General features: G+C 54.7%; 2 protein-coding genes across 2 annotated transcripts; one reads left to right on the top strand and one right to left on the bottom strand.

The window, feature by feature from the left end:
• Nucleotides 1-1,034: 1,034 nt before the first annotated feature.
• Nucleotides 1,035-6,965, top strand: LOC141418627 (probable threonine protease PRSS50). Its single transcript, XM_074060312.1, has 6 exons — nt 1,035-1,190; nt 1,301-1,456; nt 2,935-3,097; nt 4,067-4,347; nt 5,646-5,806; nt 6,209-6,965. The coding sequence occupies exons 1-6, from the start codon at nt 1,061-1,063 to the stop codon at nt 6,443-6,445; spliced, it is 1,128 nt and encodes a 375-aa protein (XP_073916413.1). The 5' UTR covers nt 1,035-1,060; the 3' UTR covers nt 6,446-6,965.
• Nucleotides 6,966-7,674: 709 nt separating this feature from the next.
• On the bottom strand, nt 7,675-16,558 carry Tmie (transmembrane inner ear). Its single transcript, XM_020186461.2, has 4 exons — nt 16,100-16,558; nt 12,398-12,515; nt 9,166-9,315; nt 7,675-8,841 (listed from the first exon to the last, which is right to left on the bottom strand). The coding sequence occupies exons 1-4, from the start codon at nt 16,322-16,324 to the stop codon at nt 8,741-8,743; spliced, it is 594 nt and encodes a 197-aa protein (XP_020042050.2). The 5' UTR covers nt 16,325-16,558; the 3' UTR covers nt 7,675-8,740.
• Nucleotides 16,559-18,927: the final 2,369 nt, after the last annotated feature.

The raw sequence follows: 18,927 nt of genomic DNA, 5'->3' as shown, positions 1-18,927 counted from the left end.
GCCTGGCCCAAACTAGCCAGTCTGACAGACAGAACCCTGCTCCCTGTGTGTGGGAGCAAGGGGCCCTCTGTCCTGACTGGCCTCAGGTGTCAAGCAGCAGTCAGCATGGCTTTTCAGAGAATGGACCACTGAATTGCTGGCACCAGTGTCTCCCAAGTTCACAGGCCTTGACAAATGCTAGTATGTCCTGGATTGATTCAACTTACTCCCCCCCCTTTTTTTTTTTAATCAGGCTGGAATTTTCTGGCCGCTTTCAACCAAAGTTTCTTGTAGGACTTCCCCAGCCTTTTTTTTTTTTTTTTTTTTGTGTGTGATGGGTTTTTTGAAATAGGGTTTCCCAATTTCTTTGCCCGGGCTGGCTTTGAACTATGATCCTCCCAATCTTTGCCTCCTGAGTAGCTAGGATTATAGGTGTAAGCCATCAGCACCAGGACCTAGGCTGCTTTTTAAATATATTATCTATCTGTATCGATGCGCACCAAATCGTTCCCCAAACGCCGACATGCAAGTGCCTTCCTGCTCCCACAGTGGCCTGACGATGGCCGTCACTCTTCCTCTGTGGAGGGACCCTTGACCTGGGCTGTCTTCCTCAGTAGATGCATCTGGAAGCAGGGGCATTGCTGAACCGAGGGAGGTGGAGATCATTGTTTAAAATGATTGTTTAAAAAAAATCATTATTTACAACCTGTTAATCTGCTTAATTTCAGTGCATTGCTGTTACCAGGCTGGAGGGAAGGTGGGGCCACTTGGAGATCCGGGAATAGGAAACATTTTGGCTTGGTCTTCATGTTCCTCCAGGAGAGGGGACAGCATGCAGAGGTCCAGGCACTGGCTAGGTTAGGGCCAGAGACTCTTAAGCTGCTGCTCCAAGTGCAGTGCGAGAAGCAGAAGGGGCAGATGAGAGCGCAGGTGGTGCACGCCTCGCCGTCGAGGTCCGACGCTAGGGGGCGCCCTCTCGGGCCACACGGCTGGAGCGCCCGGCGGGCGGCCATTGGGGGGCGCTGTCGTGGGGGCGGCAACAGGAGCTTGGTTGCTGCGGTCCCTCCGTCCATCCGTCTGGATGGAGCCCTGGTGCTGGACACGGGCCCGCGGGCAGGGTCCCCAGGGTCCCAGAGCGTCCGCGCCCTCCCACGCCCGCGTACTTCTCCTCCTCTTCCTCTTGCTGCTGCTGCTGCTGCGGAGGCCGGCTGGTGAGTCCCCAGCCCAACCCGACCCGACTCGACGGGACTGGACCCCGACTCGACGGGACTGGACCGCCCCCCTCACCGGCCACCTCTGATCTGCTCGTGTCCTTCCACAGGCGAACTCCAGGGGGCGCTGTCCACTGCTGCCCCTGGTGTCCCCTGCGCCCCTAGAGCCACCTTTCCCTGGGGTGGGCCTCGCTTTCCCCGGCAGGCGGAGGCCACAGAGACAGAAACGACGCCTGTTTCTACAGCCAAACCCACCTTGATACCCGGTGAGTACTGTGCAGTCTGAGGGGCAGGAGGGTGTCACAGAAGGCGTATGGGCCTTTGATCCCTCGGCAGAGGGACAGGGGAGCAAGGGCCCCCAAGAGGAGTGGGGTGGAAGAGACCGTCTTTCTACAAGCGCTGATTGCGCACTCACTGTAGGCCACACCTTCTTCTAGTCCTGGTGACACAGAGGGTGAGGAGAGGCAAGGAGCCCTGGGGTGGGGTAGTGTGCTGTCCCTGTGCGCTGAGCTGGCTGTGCGGCAGAGGCCTGTCCCCCTGCTGCAGGCGCTGACCTGGCTTGCTCTTGACTCCGGATCCTAGTGAGAAACTAAGCACAGCTCTAGGAGGGCTGTGAGAGCCTAACTGTGATGCCCTTAGGCACACCTGTACACTTGCTTGAGCAGTGGACTTTACTTAAGACCCACCTGAGAAGTACTATCCTCGGACCCAGTGCAGAAGATCACTTGAACTGTCTCAAAAAGTTAGTGCCCAGCTCTAACTCCAGCTACATGGAAGGCATAGGTAGAAGAATCAGGTCCAGGCCAGCTGGGGCAAAAATGCAAGACCCTATCTCAAAAATTAAAAAAAAAAAAAGAGGTATGACTCAAGCAGTGGAGAGCCTGCCTGGCAACTGAGAAGCCCTGAGTTCAAATGCCAGTACTGCTAAAAACCAAACCAAAATAACAACAAAAACCCACCCTAGTCAGGGCTGGGGATGTAGCTCAGTGGTAGAGTATTGCATAGCATGAACCAGGCCCTGGGTTCCATCTCCAGCACCAAAAATAACAAATAAATAACTATGCTGGTTGAAGCCCACCTACTTGATTTCATGATCCACTGATCTGTGTGGAAAACATGTAGGATTGGGACTCTTGGGATGCTGGATGTGTACATCTTCAATTTTAAGAAGTTTTCCAAATTGGCAATAGAACCTGGTGCTCCCCCAGCAGTGGGGGAGTGTTCTGCGGCAAGAATCCTCCCAACACTCAGTGTCATAGACAGTTTTTGCCAGGTAGGAACGAGCCTTTGTGTCCCCAAGCACCAGGAAGGTTGAGCAGCTTCTGTGGCATCTACCACTGGGCTTTCTTTCTCTTTAGGATTTGCCTGTCAGTGCTCATCACCCACACTTGTTGTTCACCTTTCTCTACATGAGTCACAGGAGGGGGTTCCCAGAGAAGGGAGAGGCTCCACCTTGGCCGAAATAGGGGCACAGTGAAGGTAGAGTCAGATGGAAACATGGATGAGTTTGTGAAGTCCTGGCTGGATATAAGGAGTACACCAGGCTGGTTGGCAGGGTGCTCCAGGGCCCTGGCTGTAGGAATAGTGTGGCTGGAGATGCCAGACCACACATGGGTGGCTTCATTCTGTGATGATGGGTAGGTACAGGTCAGTGGCTAGAGAGGCTGAGGGGAGAACAGGGACAGGGCCACTGGCTGTGAGCGGGTGGGCCTCTCCGTCATCAAGCTCTCTCTTTCCTCCTCAGCCTGTGGTTTCTCCTATGAACGGGACCCTACCCTCAGGGACCCAGAGGCCATGACTCGGAGGTGGCCGTGGATGGTCAGCGTGCAGGCCAATGGCGTACACATCTGTGCAGGCACCCTCATTGCCTCCCAGTGGGTGCTGGCTGTGGCGCACTGCCTGACCCAGTGAGTTGGGGCCCAGGTGGGGTGAGTGGAGAGGCATTTGGAGTGCTGGAGACCTAGTCACCTGCCCAGTGACCTGTGGTCTTTTGTGGAGCCCACAGTCCTAGCCTCACCCTAACTCTCAGCAGGTGGGGGCTGAGTTCGCCAGATTCCCTCCTGGGACTGGTCTTTGGAATGTGCCCACCCTTTGCCCACTTGCCTGCTCTTCAGCCCTGTGTGGTCATTCCTCAGATAGGGAATGAAAGCTGCGAGCCATTTGTTTGGCTGTTTCCTTCTTTCCACAGGAAGCAGGTCCTGGGTCTTTCACTGCGACCTCTTTGCCCGCACCTGGGTCCTCGGTCTTTCGCACTCCTTTGAGCCTGGCCCTGACTTGGGCACTGAGCTCAGAGGGGAGGAGTCATTCCTTTTAGGCCGGTGAGGAGACAGAGTTAGTACCTCTGTGTGGTAGATGCGCCCAGAAGAGTCTGATCAGTGGGGAGAAAAATGAGTGGGAATGCCAATGTTCTGGGGCCTGGAGAGCAGCCTGAGGACATCTGTGTTGACTGTGCGAGCTGGCCAGGGAGGCGTTTTCCAGGCCTAATGGCCAACATAGGAATTTCAAGGGGTATGCCACAGAAGGTAGCATTACACAGGGCTTCTGTCATCTGTCAGCGTGCAGCATAAAATGCTTAGAAGAATCCAGAGTTTGGAAAACTCATCCCAGCTCCACCACTTCTTAGCTGTGCAGCCCTGGGCAAGTCACCGGGCTTCTCTGGGCCTTAGGTTTCCCCTTCCATAAAACGAAGGGGACCACACAGTGTGCGTGCAAGGCCCTGTTCACATCTGTGTGAGGAATAGGCTCAGGGTGCTTGAAGCAGGAGGTTGCCTGCCTGGATTTGCTCCGAGAGCAACCAACAGTGGGGTGGAAAGCAGGCTTGGAGCCTGGGGCAGATGCCTGGTGCTGATGGCAGACTCCCTTCACGGTTTTCCTAGGCCCCGTGTTAACTATACAGTGAGGGTGGGGAGTCCATGGATTGACCAGATGACAAAGACCAGCTCTGACATCGCAGTGCTCCAGGTCATTGTGCATAGCAGGTACCGGTCCGAGCGGTACTGGTCCTGGGTCGGCCGGGCCAACGACATTGGCCTCCTCAAGCTCCAGCAGGTGCTGCAGTACAGCAAGTATGTGTGGCCTGTCTGCCTGCCTGGTCTGGAGTATGAGGTGCAGGATGGCTCCATCTGCACTGTGACGGGCTGGGGATCTTCCAAGGATGGTGAGTCACAGCCTCCCCAGACCAGGGGCTGGTGGGAGAGAGGATGTAAGTGCAGGCTAGGCCCCCTGGATGTACATTCCTGGGGCATCTTCCCCAAGGAGCCCACTGCCCTCAGGACAAGTTCTCATATCTGCACTCTCCTTCCCCCTGATAGTGTCAGTAGTGAACCCATCAGGGGTTCACTCAGGGGACTCTGATTGCCCTTGAACCCTCAGGTGTAGGCCAGAGCACGTAAGCAGAACTTCTTGAAGGTAGGGAGAGCACAGAGTAATAGCTTGTGGTCTACACACAACCCCAGGGTGTCTACATCCAAGCAGACCACCCAAGGAGAGAGGAACAGGGTCCTGTGGGCTCTCAGAAGACCCCATGTGGAGGGAGTATGCAGCTGGAGGTTAGGAGTCACTCAGGGTCCACTCATAGTCCTCCCTTCCCTCAGTGGCTCTTAATCACTTGTCATTCCAATACAGGATCAAGATATGTCTCCAAAGCAGGCATATTTTCTACCACCCAATCCATGCTTCCAGCTCTTTTTTTGCTTTTTAGTTATTTTTTTGGATAGGGTCTTGAGAGTTTTGGATAGGCCTGAGTTGGCCTTTGACTGCAATCTTCCCATTTCTGCCTCCTCCATAGCTAGGATTAGGAACATGCACCAACACACCTGGCTCATGGGACCATTTTCTGATGGACCCTAGGGACGTCCACTCCCTCCTGGGATCCCCCAACCCACAAGAGAGATATCCTTCCCCATGGCCTCAAGGAGCCAACTAACCTCCATCCAGCCCGTGCTATGGCCTGTCTGGGGAATGACTGGAACAGTTAGAAGTGTCCTCTTTCACAGGAGCTCAGGCCAGGGAGAGACACACCAGGGGGCTGGGAAAGGGTGGACAGTGTCAGGGATCCATGGGGAAGGTTGGTGTGGAAGAGGACCCTAGGGAAGGCTTGAAAAGGTAGGCTTTAGTCCTGAGGGTACTCAAATTCAGCAGGCATTTGGGAGAGAAAGACTGGCAGAGCTAAGAGGCTGAGGGGGGATGGAGGACATGTGAGCTTGGTGTGTTGGATTCTGCAGGAAGCAAAGGCAGATCGCAGGGACAGCCCGTTCCAGGGCCCTGTATGGAGGTGCTATTAGGAAGTGTTGGCTAGAGGGGGAGATGAGCCATGCTTAGAGAGACCTCTGTGGCCACCGTGTGGAATGCAGAAGAGGCTGGGGTGGAAGTGGCGGGGCAAAGAGAGATAGAGACAGAGTTGGTGCCCATGGGCAGCAGCAATGCAGCCGAGCCTGAATGGGACCTGTCCCACAGGCTTCCAGTTCCAGACCCTTCAGGAGAAGGAAGTCTCCATCCTGAAAAACAGGGAGTGTGAGGACTTCTACCATAGGTCCTCCAGAATCCCCTCTCTGGTTCGGATCATGACCTCACAGATGGTTTGTGCCTCGGATACCAGCAGGGAGCAGTTCTGCTATGTGAGCACCTCTGCCTCTTGCTCACTCATCCCAAGGGCCAGGAGGTGGCAGGGCATGGGAGGCAAAGGGGAGGAGGTGGGCAGGGATAAATGGGGAAGGGTGGGAACGTGGTAGAGAAGAGATGGGGACTATAGTTAGGGTAGAGACTGGGAGGAAGGAGATGAGGGTTGGGTGGGGGTGGAGGTTGGAGGTGAGAGAGGAGTAGGGGTGGTGGGGAGGTGAAGGGTGGGTGTCCATTGAGGAGGATCCCTTAGGTCTGGGGAACCCAGTTTTATTGACACTGGGGGGCTGTGGAGAGGACCTGTTGGGAGACACCCTGAGCTGGGTTCCTGAGCTGGGCCGTGTCTCTCTCAGGCCCTCACCTGGCTTTCCTGACCCTTGTTACTCTCCCACTCTCCACAGGAGATGACTGGTGAGCCTTTGGTCTGCTCTTCAGAGAATGTGTGGTACCTGGTAGGAATGGTGAGCTGGGGTGCAGGCTGCAAGAAGAGCGAGGCCCCGCCCATCTTCCTGAAAGTCTCCTCGTACCAGCCCTGGATCTGGGACCACCTCAATGGTCAGTCCCTGGCTCTGCCAGCCCCATCCAGGGCTCTACTGCTGGCTCTCTCACTGCCCCTCAGCCTCCTTGCTGCTCTTTGACACTCTGTGTGCATCCTGGGATACATCTTTGCCCTGAACCCCGCTTCCCCTCCAAGTCCAGAATGCTGCAAGTGTGACTGTCAGCCTGCAAGGCAGAGCAAAGACCAGGTGGTCAATTAAACACTTCTTTTTCCCTTGTCTCCTTCCCAGGCCCCAGGGGCACCTTACTTCCTGGGTCTGCTCTAGTGGGGGAAAGTGTACCACAGTGGGTGGGGAGGTGACTCTTGGGAGTTTATACTGAAAATTTTAGAGCTCCCAAAGGTCTGAGGTGGCTCCTGCAGAGAGTAGAGGCAGTGTGGAGGTGTCATGTGATGGAGGGCTTAAAATGTACTGCCGAAGGCTGACACTGGGACTGCAAGGAACCCACCTGGGGTGAGATGTCCCTCTGTCTGGTCTGGGAGGTGCTGTGTTCTTTCTGTGAGACTTCAGTAAGAGTCAGGCTTTCTTTGACTTGGCTACCTAACCATACCATTAATTTGCCTGGAATAGCCATAGTGCACTTAGACCCTCTAGCTCTGCCCCTGCCTGGAGACTGGGATGGGTTCCCATGGGATCAACATTATCCCCATCAATGGCCATGCCTGCCTGAAAAGGGTTAATGGGGGGCTCCAGGTCAGAGGTAGGATAAGTGCACTTCCCCCAGGTTTCATCACTTGCTGCTCTGTGTGACCGTGAGTGTCCTTGGCCCCTCTGGACTTGCACTGCCTTGCCACACAGGGCATTCTGGCCTGGATGGGGAGCATAACTCTTTCCAACTCTGTATATGAGACGCTGCTAGGCTGGACCCTAAAGGCAGAAGCCAGCCAACTGCTTTCACCATGTGCAGAGTACTCGGCGTTCATGGTGGGGCCTTCTGCTGTCCCTCTGCCCCTTCACTGCTCCTGAGACACCAGGTTCATGTTAGCAAGGATCACTCTCCAAATTGTGGGATGATGATCTGACTCCAGGTCAGGAGCCAGTCTGAACTTTGTGAGTCCCCAGCAGGCTCAGACCATCAGAGGCCAGTTGAGAGCATGGGGTAGAGTGGAGGTGAGTCGAGAGTGGCTTTGTCAACACAGAGCCTGGCAGAGCATAGTTTCCCTCCCCAGTTATGAGGCCAGCCTCCAGGGGAGGACCTGGGTGGCTGCAGGTACCCCTCAAACTCTGGGCCATCTTCTCTCTATCTCACCCTAATTCAAGCTGGGACAAGAGTCAGTCACCCATCACATAAATGCTCCAAGGGCAGACCATCCCATGGAGCCATCTCAGGGCAGGTCTAGGCGCCTGGACCTGAGATGGCACTCAGCTTTATTTGCACATCTCTGCAAGCTGTTTTTCCAGCAGGCCTCCCAGCTCAGAAATCATCCCTGGTGTCTTCTTAGTCTCCAGACTCAGGTCTGAGAGCCTCAGTCTGATGTGTGATGTCATGTGGAAGCCCCTTGTGCATCTCCCTTCCCCAAGGAGTCAGCCTCCAGGTGGGGTTTGTCTCCTGGCAAGAGATGCTTCTTTTAGTAGTGGGACCTGGTGAAAAGGAAGCTGTGTGCTACTACTTTCAGGAGGTAGAAAGCTGGTTGTGCTCCTTGCCATGACTGCCATAGTCTGAGGCCTCCCTTGGCATCTTAAATATTTCCCAAGAGGGGGATGAGACCCCAGATTTCTTCCCAGCTCCCTCTGGCCACTGGCCTCAGTGCTCTGCCCTGTAGCCCCAGCCCCTGGGCCTCATGCCAACCTCTCAGCAGCCCCAGCTCCATCACAAGGTATAAAGCAAGTGTATCCTGTTGTTTTGAACCTGACATCTGCTGGCCCAGAGTTTCTCCTGTTTCTGGGGCCAGGAAAGAATACTGTCAGCCATGGGGCAGTCTCCTTATGGTCAAGACTGCTGCCTGGCCGGGGCCAAAAGCCTCTTGCAGTCCTGACTATCCTCTCCTTGCTTATGGCCTTGCGCCCAACCCATTCATGTCAGCCACCCCACAAGGAAACCTCCCTCCCTCATTTCTTCACGGCCACCACTGCCCCTGGTAGAAAGAGTTATATCTGGGTGGGGACAGCAGTGCCAGCCCACTCTGCAACTACGAGGGAAAGTGGCTCAAGGAAAATGCCATGTGGATGGGGTGAAAGGAACAGAATTCAGGCTGTGAGACTGGACACCTGTGCAGTCTTGTCCCTGCCCCTGAGGATGTGGGCATGGTCTTGGATTCCCCTCTGACCAGAGCCTCTGTGGTCCATGTTTGAGCTCAGAGTTCAGGTGCCTGGATCCTGTCCTGGGTTTGGGATAAAGGTCTGCCATCCTGAGGTGCCATGTCTGGGAAGCTTTCTTCATTTCTCTCCTTTCTTCTTCTTGGCCTCGTTCTTTTCATCCTCCTCTACCTTGATGGCCACCGTGTCTACACTGTCCTTCTTCTTCTTCTTCTTGTCCTCTGTGGGTAGAAGAAAAGGGCCATAGTGGTGAGACCAGGTCCTGGGCCTGGTGGTCTTGAGAGAAAGGACTCTGGAGCTTCCCACATTCTGCCCTTTCCTTCCTTCTTCCTTCCAGGCCTCTCCCTCCGGAGAATAGGCTCCTTGTTTTAGTTGCCTCACTCTGACCACTTTCTGTACTCTGGTTTCTTGGGACCAGGCCTGGTTCTGTGCCTGAGCCTGCTGCAGGTGGAGGGCAGGGACAGGGTGATGCAGGACTGGGGCACTGGATGGCTCAGAGGGTTGAGTGGTAGCTGGGGCTGGGTCTAGGACCAGGGCCTACTTACCTCCAGGGATTTCTGTGAGCTCATTAAGGGGCGGCACAGTTTCTAGCTTGTCTGTGTACATCTTAGCTGCTTTTCGCTGCAGGTACCGGGCCTCGATCTCTTTCCGGGTCCGTGGCACACGGCAGTTGAAGACACAGCACAGAGTGATGACTGTAGGGAAGGCAGAGCAGGCTTGACCGGGGCCAGACCCTGGCCATTCCAGGAATAGCACCCAAACATCAGGCTTGATACCATCCACCTATGTGTGCCTCATCCAAGAGACTGGGGCAGTTGACTTGGCAGCCACAAAAGGGCTGCAGGGTCAAGTGGTATTGCACCGGCCTAGCAAGTAAGAGGCCTTGAGTTCAAACTCCAGTATCTCTCTCCTCCCCCTCCAAAAAAACCCAGTGGGGCTCAGATTTCCAAGGTGGCTTCCTGAGCAGAACTGACTTCATACAATTGCCAAGGGTCCCGTACTTTGAAGGACCTCTGCTTGGCTTACTAATCTGTTGAATTCTTTTTGTTTTGCTTTATTTTTCAGATAGGGTCTTAAGATCTTGCCTGGGGCCAACCTCAGATCCCATCCTACTACCTATGCCTGCCATGTAGCTAGGACCACAGGCACACCACTCCTGGTCTTGCTGTTTGCCTGGGTTGGTCTTGAACCTTGAACCTCCCAATGTCTGCCTCCTGAGTAGATGGGATTACAGGCATGAATCACTGCACCTGGCCAGTTCTTAATAACTTGAACTAGGAGTCTTATATTTTAATTTCTCACTGGCCCCATAAATTATGTAGCCCACCTTGGCCCTGAGGGTCTTTGTGACTGCACTGGGTACTGGAAGGCAAGGTGGAAGGCTGCATCATGCCTCTCAGGCTTTTACTCAGGCTTCTGGGTTTCACCAAGTGCATCTGAGGTTTCCTGCCCAGGCTCCTGAGAGCAGAGCCAGAGCTGCCTCTGGCTCCCAAGGATGTGACTGTGTCCTCTTCAGCCTCCTTGAGGACAAGCCTGGGTCCCTCAGGCTGGAGAGGGAAGCAGACCCTGTCCTGGGATGTCTGCCTCAGGCGAAGTTATTCCAGGAGTGGTTTTCCGGCCAAGGACAGCTGCACCCACACCATTTGGGCCAAGGCATGGAGTTGGCCTGTCTAGTGTTGGGCAGGGCAGGTCGCAGCTGCCAGGACCTGGCTGGACTGAGTTTATTTTTCTAAGGCCCTGCAGTCTGACCACCTTGGCCCCAGCCCCAGGGGAGGGAATGGAGCTGGTTCCTGTTATAAATCAGATGACCAGACAATACTTCCTGGAAGACTTCTGGGGGGCAGAAGGGCCCACGCAGGATGAGCCAAGCCTATTTGGGGATATAGATCAGACCTATCTATGTACTTTGGGCTGGATCACCCTCTGGAGTCATCATGTGCAACCAAGGTAATATTCCTTCAGCCAGATATTGTGGTCCCACTGAGCTCTCTCGTAAGAGTGAGAGAGAAAAACAATGAACAAGTGAGAGGGTCCTAATGCCTGTGCTGCTGGGCCCAGGACTGGGCTCCAGAGTGAATGGATTGGGGAGTCCCACGCATCCTAGCACACACTGGGGGGTCCACTCTGATGGCTTGGGCCACTTCTCCTGGTCACCCCACAGGCACCTCCTCAGGACCCTGCCCACTCAGGCTCCATGAAGGTCAGTCCAGGCCCTGGGAGGTCTGGGCTTCAAAGGAAACTGAATAGGCAACTCTTGGCAGCCAAAGTAGGGTTCACTCAACTGCCCCTCATCACAGGCCTGCCCTATCTGCTTAGCCTGCTCATTCCTCATCAAAGAAGAGCAGCAGCAAGTGCTTTAAGTTGAATTCCAGGGCCCAGACAGGAGTTTGGGTACTCACCCAGCCCCAGGTCTTCTCCTGCAGGGCTCTAGGAGCAATGCGTCAGCAACAGCTGCTTGGGCCTGAGCGGATGTTTGGGGTGCCCCACAGCTGCTCCCTAGACTTGTACCCTAGCCTGCTCCTGGGCTCCTCAGGGCAGACACTTCTCCACCCTACCATGGGGCTTCTGCTGGATACCTGGGTGTGCTCTGGTTGCAGGTACACTTCCCTATCTTCACTAAGCCCCCTGACTTATTCTCTGCGTCTGCTGGGAGTGAAATCAGCCTCTTACTCAGATCAGGGAGGAGGGGATATTTTCTCTCTGGGAGACACTTTTGGTGCCAGGAGAAGCACATGCTAATCAGATGTCATATCTTCCTTGGAGCCCCTCACATCCGGATGGACCCTCTGTGGGCTGCCCTGCCCTCCGGGGAAAAGCATGGCTAGAATTTAAAATGCAGTTTTAGGCTCTCCATCCAGGGTACACTGGGTAGATGGCCCACAGGGTTTGTCTTAAGACCTGGTGTGGAGGCTGCGTTTCCTACCAGCCTCTGCTCACCCCCTTCCCCTCTGCCTGGAGTGCCTTCCAGTCGTCCACCTGGCACCATTTCCCCTTCCTGGCTTCCCTCTGATCTGCAGCTGGAGGATTTCTCCATGGCAGCCTTTGTTGGCCATGTCTTTGCAGGGGCCTCTCCCTTTACTGCCAGCAGCCCCCACCCTATTTGTTTGCCTTGTAAGAACCTCTGCTTTGTGCCCTGGTGGCCTCTCCCACCTGGCCTGTATTTCATGCAACTCTCTGTTCCTCTTCTCCAACTTCAGACCCCCATCCTGAGAGGAGGGCACATGCCACACCAGCTTGGCTTTGACTTTGCATCAAGCAGCACCCAGACCCCAGGAGAGAAAAGGGCCCCCTGCTTTGAATGGAGGCTGGTCTGAGTCATTCCTGGGAAATGGAATTTGATGAGGCAGGGTTCAAAGCCTAGGAGCCACATCTGCTAGGCGTCTGGGGAGACTCTGGTGGAGGGTGGCTTTGCCGGGGCCCCTGGGGCGTGGGCTCTTTAAACTGGCCAAACTTCAGGAAAAGCATCAGGAGGCCAGCCGTAGGGAAAAATGACACGTCCTGGATTCACTGGAGTTCCCTGTAATTACCATAATTGCTGTGTGGCTGCCTCCCTGGGTCCAGCAGAAATGTTCTGGTCACCACTGGCCCATCAACCCTCCACGGGGACTTTGTGTGGATCGGGAGGTGCCAGAAACCAGGGCGGGCCTCCTGTGGGTGCCTGACCTGCTTGTTCTGCCCGGAATTGCTGCGTGGGCCCCAGGGGTGGTGCTGGTGCCCGGGCGGGGGATGGGCGCTGCACTCCCTCTGCAGTGAGGGGGGGTGGGGAAGGCTACTCACTGATGCACAGCGCGAAGAGTGAGAAGATCCCCACCACGTGCCACAGGCGCATATCCCAGAATACTACTGTCTCCTTGGTCAGCGGGGGCGGCTTGGGCTTGGGCGGGGCTGTGCTGGGCTGCGGGTCAGGAAAGAGCGGAATGAGCCAGGCAGAGGCCCAGGTCTCAGCAAGGACTCAGCCCAAGCATTTCAGAATCTCCTACAGTCAAGAGTCTCAGGCATTCACAACCGATACCCTGGCCCTGGGGAAGTTCCACATTCAGAACGAGACAACTGAGCAGAGCCCCTGACCGTGGTGTCGGGCTTAGGGGTTTGGGGAAACCAAGGTCTGGAGTAGCAAGTGTGGGCAGCCTGTCCTGGCCGGGTTGATATCTCCTTAGAGCCCCTTAGATATCTCCTGCCGAGCCCCACACAGATGGGTTCTCAGGACCAAGGCCAGAGCCAAGGCAAGACCTGGGCTACACTGGAGGACTGGCTTTGCCCTCATGTCTCTCCAATGGAGCTGGGAGTCGGGGCTTTATTGCTTTGCCATCTGGCCAGATCCCCTGCCAGGTGGCCTCATATGGTCCTGTACCCTACTGGGAGTCATTCTGACCAGAGGCCAGGCCAGAGTACTCACAGGACAGGTCTAGGTATCAGAAGTTGCAATGCTCTAGCGACACCTGTAGGCTGAAAGATGCAAGTGCAGCTGTAGCAACAGCCAGAGAAGAGTCAACCACATTCCACCTTCCAGTGGGACACTGCCCTGCCCTGCCCTGGAGATCTGTGGGACATGACCCTTTCCAAGGCCTAGAGGAAAATGTCATGCTCTCAGTTTCTAGTGGACACAGTTCTGCCCCAGGACTGAGGGGACATATCTTGTCTAACAGCATGAAGGGATTACTGTCCTGCCTTGGGCTTCTAGAAGACACAGTCCTACCCCAAAGAACAACGATGAGCCTGTTCTGGGGCCTAAGGAACATGGCCTTGTCCTGGTGACTAGAAAACATGGCCCTTCCCTGGGTGTCTTCAAGAGACATGATCCTGTTCTGGGTGTCTTGGGGGTACATATGACTCTGTCCTGGTATCTTGAGAGTGTATGACCTTGTCCTGGGTGTCCTGGGGGTGGGGGGAGAACATGGCCCTGCTCAAGGTGTCTTGAGGGGATATCACCTTGTTCTGGGAGTGAGGGGACCCACCCCTGCACTGGGTATCTTGAGGAGACATGCCCCTGGCCTGGATGACATGGGAGATATGACTTTGTCTCAGGTGTCTAGAAGACATGGCCCTGCCTAATAGAATCTGAGCAAAACGTGTCCTGACCAGGAAGGGATGTGATCCCATCTCTGCCGCCAAGTTTGGCTGAATTGCAATGGTGGGAGTGAATGCTCAGACCTGGGACGTCTGTGTAATATGTTGTCACCTAATTGACCTAGTGAAGACAGACTCTAAGAATCCCTTCTGGCTCTCTGGGAATGAAAGGCAACCTAGTGCACAGCCATCACCCATTCTTTTCCCCCAGTCCACAAACACACATTGGGCACCTACCATGAGCCAGGTACTTTTTCTAAGGAACAAACACCACCCTTCTCTTTGCAGGGAGGGAGGATGCTCAGAGAGGATCAGCAGTCTGTGCCAGGCCACCACAGGTGCTACGGGCCTGGGATTAACACATGATTCCCTGGCTCTTTTCTTTTCACTGGGGTGGGAGCTTTCTTTTCTCTGGACCTCAGTTTTTTTCCACCAGTAATGGGATTTGGATAGTTCTAGGAGTCTCTGGGAGCTCTCTACCCAGACTGGTGGCAGAATTGACAAGAACACAGCACTTATCATCATATCCCCTGTATGTATGCGTGGGGTCAGACAGGTACTTGGGTAGGGGAACATGCAGAGGCAAGCAGGTGTATGAGCACAGGGTACATGTATAACTGGGATCACGGCTGTGGCATCAGGGCCAAGGTCTTGGCAGTGACTGTTGCCTATTTCTAAGGCCCAGCTTGTTGGCCTGGCTGGGTTGTATGACCAGAAGACTCTTGGGGCCGGAAGAAAGTTCCAAAATTCTGAGCTAAGACAACTGAGAGCTCACCTCCTACACATTCTTGCTCCAACTTTGATGTGGTGGAGCTGGGCCTCCTCCCTCACTCCTGATCAGGATCTTGGATGGAGAGTAGCAGGCAATAACCAGGCATCTCCTGGTGGGCCCTGCTGGGAGGTCTAAATTCTGAAGCTTGGAGGCCCTGCCTCCTTCAGAGCCCACAGTCTGGAGGGTGATGCCTGCAGGGCTGGGATGGGTGGTGACAGGATCCCAGTCCTGCCTGTTTCTCTCGTGCTCCTTGGAAGAATGGGTTAGGTCTTGCCCTGGCTGGCGGCAGATGGACACCAAATGAAATTTTCTTTGATGAGCTGGGAGAAAGATAAGTTCCTAGGGTTGGGGAGAAGAGTCCTGGGCTTAGAACTGACCTGACTCTCACCTCAGCCTTCTGTCTGCACCCAGGCCAGCTCAGTTTCTGCACCTAAGGCTTCAGGACAGCTTGTGAGAAGGGGCCCAAGTTCATCACACGGGACTTGAGCCAGCTTGGCTCCCCTTACCAGGACACTGGAGTTGACATCTGACTCCAGCAGCCTCCTGGTCACGCCTCCTGGTCATTGGCACCAGGGACAGGCTACCCTGGGGTATAGGGATCTGTCCCCATGTCTCCCTCAGACCTTCCGGTTCAAGGTGGTATCCCCTCAGTCCCCATAGAATAAGGCTCTGTCTTCCCCATCCCATCCTATTCCCTAGCAGCCACCTCTCAGGGACATCCCCTCTAAGACTCCCCCCACCCTACACACATCCTTTACTGCCTCTAGCATTTCCAACTCCCTGCTCCCTTCACTCTTCCCTGCCTGCCCAGCCTATATCCCTAACTTCTCACTGGCCCTGGCTCTTGGGCTTTCTCCCACAATCTGCCTCCTCTCACTGTGGCTCCCCTTTCACTCTCTCATGAGTGGGATACAGAACGGACCAGGGAGGCTACAGATGGCCCCAGCCAGGCTCATGAGCAAGCCATCCACGTGCTTTTGGGCTATCTCAGCAGCTCTCCCAACTGTGCACCTTCTCATTTATTCTCTTCCTTCCAAGCCAGAACTCCTCATGACTTGCTCCTGCTCAGAAACCTCCTATGGCTCCCGTTATCACCAGGACCCGGACCCTGGGTCCTGCCCTGGGCCCAGTGTTCCACGTTGCTGCTCCTAAAGGGTCTTTCATCTGTCAGTCTTACCCTCCATCTTGGAATGTTGGCCTCTCCTTTCCCAGGCTGACTTCCTTATTAGACAGGGATGCTGGAGATTTCTGGAGGCAGAGGCTGTTTCCTCCAGAGTGGCCTTAATTCAGGGTCTGAATTTGCCCCCCATCGTCAAGGCAACCAAGGGCCGAGCACCGCCACACCCATGAAACCAAAACTGATGACAGGGGCTGCGGCCCCCATCCGACTGGGCAAGACTGTGTCTCCAATTGGACTGGGAATCCCTTAGGTCAGCGTGAGTCTTTCCTAGAGACCCTAGAGTGAGCTCTGTCTCCCTCGGAGCCTGCAGCGCTGGGGACGGGAGGGGGGGGCAGGGCTGTGTCACCCCACTAGGCCGGGTGTCCTAGCACTAGTGGAAGGGATAAGGCCAGACCCTCCCCGCAACCCCAAGCCCCGGACGGTGACAGCCACCCGCGTCCTCCGCGATGCCCTGCCTCACCTCCACCAGCTGCGTGGCGACCCCCGCGAGGCAAGCCCCCAGCGCGGCGCCGCCCAGCGCCCAGAGCCGCCCCGCGCCTCGCCGCTGCCCGGCCATCTTCGCCCGCAACGCTGCGCGTTGCGCTGGAGGTCGTGGGAACCCTGGGGCGGACAGCGGGCGCTTGGTGGCCGTGGCAGGTGGTGGGTGGCGGCGAGCTCTGGCCAAGAGCGGGCGAGCGGGCATCATTTATTCATCGTCGGTGTCAGGTTCCTGGCCGCCGCCTGCACCATCTTTGAGGGATGCGGGGTGCAGGGGTGAGAGGCCCGCCCCTCCCAGGCGATCAGACTCCAAACCCCACCCTCCACCCTGCCCCAGGGACACTGAGGTGAGCGAGGGAGGGAGAGAGAAGCAGACAGGTTGGAGGCAGGTCCTTAAACACCAGGTCCTTCTCCCTTTCCCACTCGGGCCTCAGTTTCTCCATCTAGAACAAGGGAAGGGGCTGGAATCTGCTGATCTGGAAAGCCCTTCCCACTCTGACGTTCTGAATTGGAAAAAAAAAAGATACTTGACTGGTGTTGGGGGGGGGGGCAGAGCGGGCACGTTGCCATGGCGACAGGCGCTCAGGGATACCCTGGGCTTTATGGGCTGGCTTCTTGCCCAGAGGCAGCTCTGGTCACTCTGGACACCAGACTACAGAGAGGAGATGGAGAGCAGGGGATGGCATGGTCCGATCTGACCACTGCTGCCATCTATGGAAGGTTCCTGAAGGAGTCAGCATCTTCTCCTGCACAGGACAGGCTGGGCTGCCCCTGGAAGAGCTGGGGGGCCTTTTTCTGACCCTGCTGATCCTGAGCTTCTGCCCCAGACTAAGCCTTGACTCTGACTTTAGTCTAAGCCTTGAACCCAACCTTTCACTAAAGTAGGCTCACACTGCACCTGACCCCAGGCGAAATAAGCCTTGACAACCTAGTGGGGGAAGGGGGTTCTGAGCAGTTGAAGAGACCTGGGGGAGGAACCAAAGACTGAAGAGAGGAGTGGGGAGGCCTGGAATGAGGAAAGTCCGCTGGTACAAGTCCTCCTTGCTTCTTCCTTTCCATTCCCCCCTTAATGAAAGTTGGAGAAGCAGTCCAGCACCTATCACCAAGGACACCAGTGGAGACCCCCCACCGGCCCACAGGCCGGGGTTGGGCGTGGTTTCCCTCAGCAAGGCCCTCACAACTGAGGTTAATGGGCCCATATCCTCCTGGGGCTCTGGCCTGGAGGTGCCATAGATAGGCAAGGATGCAACAGGAAACAGATGACCAGCTGCAGACATCTGTAGATGACAGGGAAGGCAGGAAAATGGCAGTGCTATTGACAAGTCAGTTGGCCAAGAGTACTCATTAAGGAGACCTGGGAGGGATGGACCCCATCCAAACCAGGCAACCCCTGTCCAAACAGACCGAGACACCATTAAACACCAAAGCACTGGTTGCAGCTCTCAGCCTCCTCCCCTCATTTCCTTAAGCTGTTGGTCACAGGTCAGGCTAGGAAAAGCCACCCTGACCAGATAGAGAGGTCACCCTAAGGACATGGGGTCAGAGAGTCCAGATTGGGTTGGGATTAAGTGAGTCTGACTGTGGCATTGGGCTGATTGCCTCTTCTCTGCTTCTGTTTCTTGACCTATGGAATAAGGATGACAAGATCCATCCCAGAGCCCATGTGACTACTACATGGATTACTGAGTATGGTACACTGGCTGTTCTTTACTGCTCCTGGGGCTCCTGTTTGTTGGTTCTGTCCAGGGCGGGGCTGCTATGCACTGTTTTCTGTCCATCGAGATGTAGGGCAGGCCCAGGGAAGAAATCTGAAAGGGAACACGACCTTCACGTGTGTCCCACTTTTACTGAGATGGCACCACACCTGTGGTTCCACTTTTCTGCAGTCTTGACAGAGCTGAGATCTCACGGTGTATGAGCTCACGTTCCATTTGTACCCAGGGCTTTTATGCTTTTACCCAACCCAAGCACTGCAGCTCTCTCTCTCTCTCTCTCTCTCTCTCTCTCTCTCTCTCTCACACACACACACACACACACACACACACACACACACACACACACACCACAAGCTTGGAAGTCAAATTGACTCAGACTTAAAATCATAGCATTCCCAAAGTGTCTTACTGCTTTACTGCTGTTTTAAGCTTTAATAAGGTTATAAGTATAAGGTTGTAAGTTTGTAAGAAAGGTCATTTGAAAACTTAGTTACTTAAATTTCCTTTTTGGTTGGACGTACTTGCTTAGGTAATCCCAGCAGAGATCCAGAGGATGAGGTTGGAGGCCAGCCTGGGTAAAAAGTTAGCAAAACTCCATCTCAACAAAAAAGCTGGCTGTTGTGGCCATGCCTATCATCCCGACTATGAGGGAGGTATAGGTAGGCCCACCCTATCTGAAAACTAACTAACTCAAAAAGAACTGGGGGTGTGTCTTGTCTGGTTGAACCCCTGCTTATCAATCAAGAGGCCCTGAGTTCAAACTCCAGTATTGCAGAAAAAAAAAAAAAAAAAAAGCCCTTTTTTGGTATCTGAAGATGCAGGGCAAAATTTGACTAATAAAAACTTTAAAGTTATTCAGTATTTGCCAAAGTTAATTAGCATAAGGAACACTTAAATAATTAAAATTTCAAATTATGTTTCTTACAAATGTGTATCTTTATTCTTCATAACTTCTGAACTTATTAAAGCTTAAACTACACTAAGATTTCTGGGACATGTTCAGACTGACAGCTGTGAGGCCTCAGGAGGACCCCTGAACCACTCTGAGCTTCACCCCTTATCTGTAAAACAGGTATAACTACAGTTTCATGGCACC

This window comes from Castor canadensis, chromosome 17 (genome assembly GCF_047511655.1).
Source record: "Castor canadensis chromosome 17, mCasCan1.hap1v2, whole genome shotgun sequence".
NCBI classification, from domain to species: Eukaryota; Metazoa; Chordata; class Mammalia; order Rodentia; family Castoridae; genus Castor; species Castor canadensis.
Note: the sequence above shows the minus strand (reverse complement) of the source record. Positions and strands in the feature narration are given on the sequence as shown.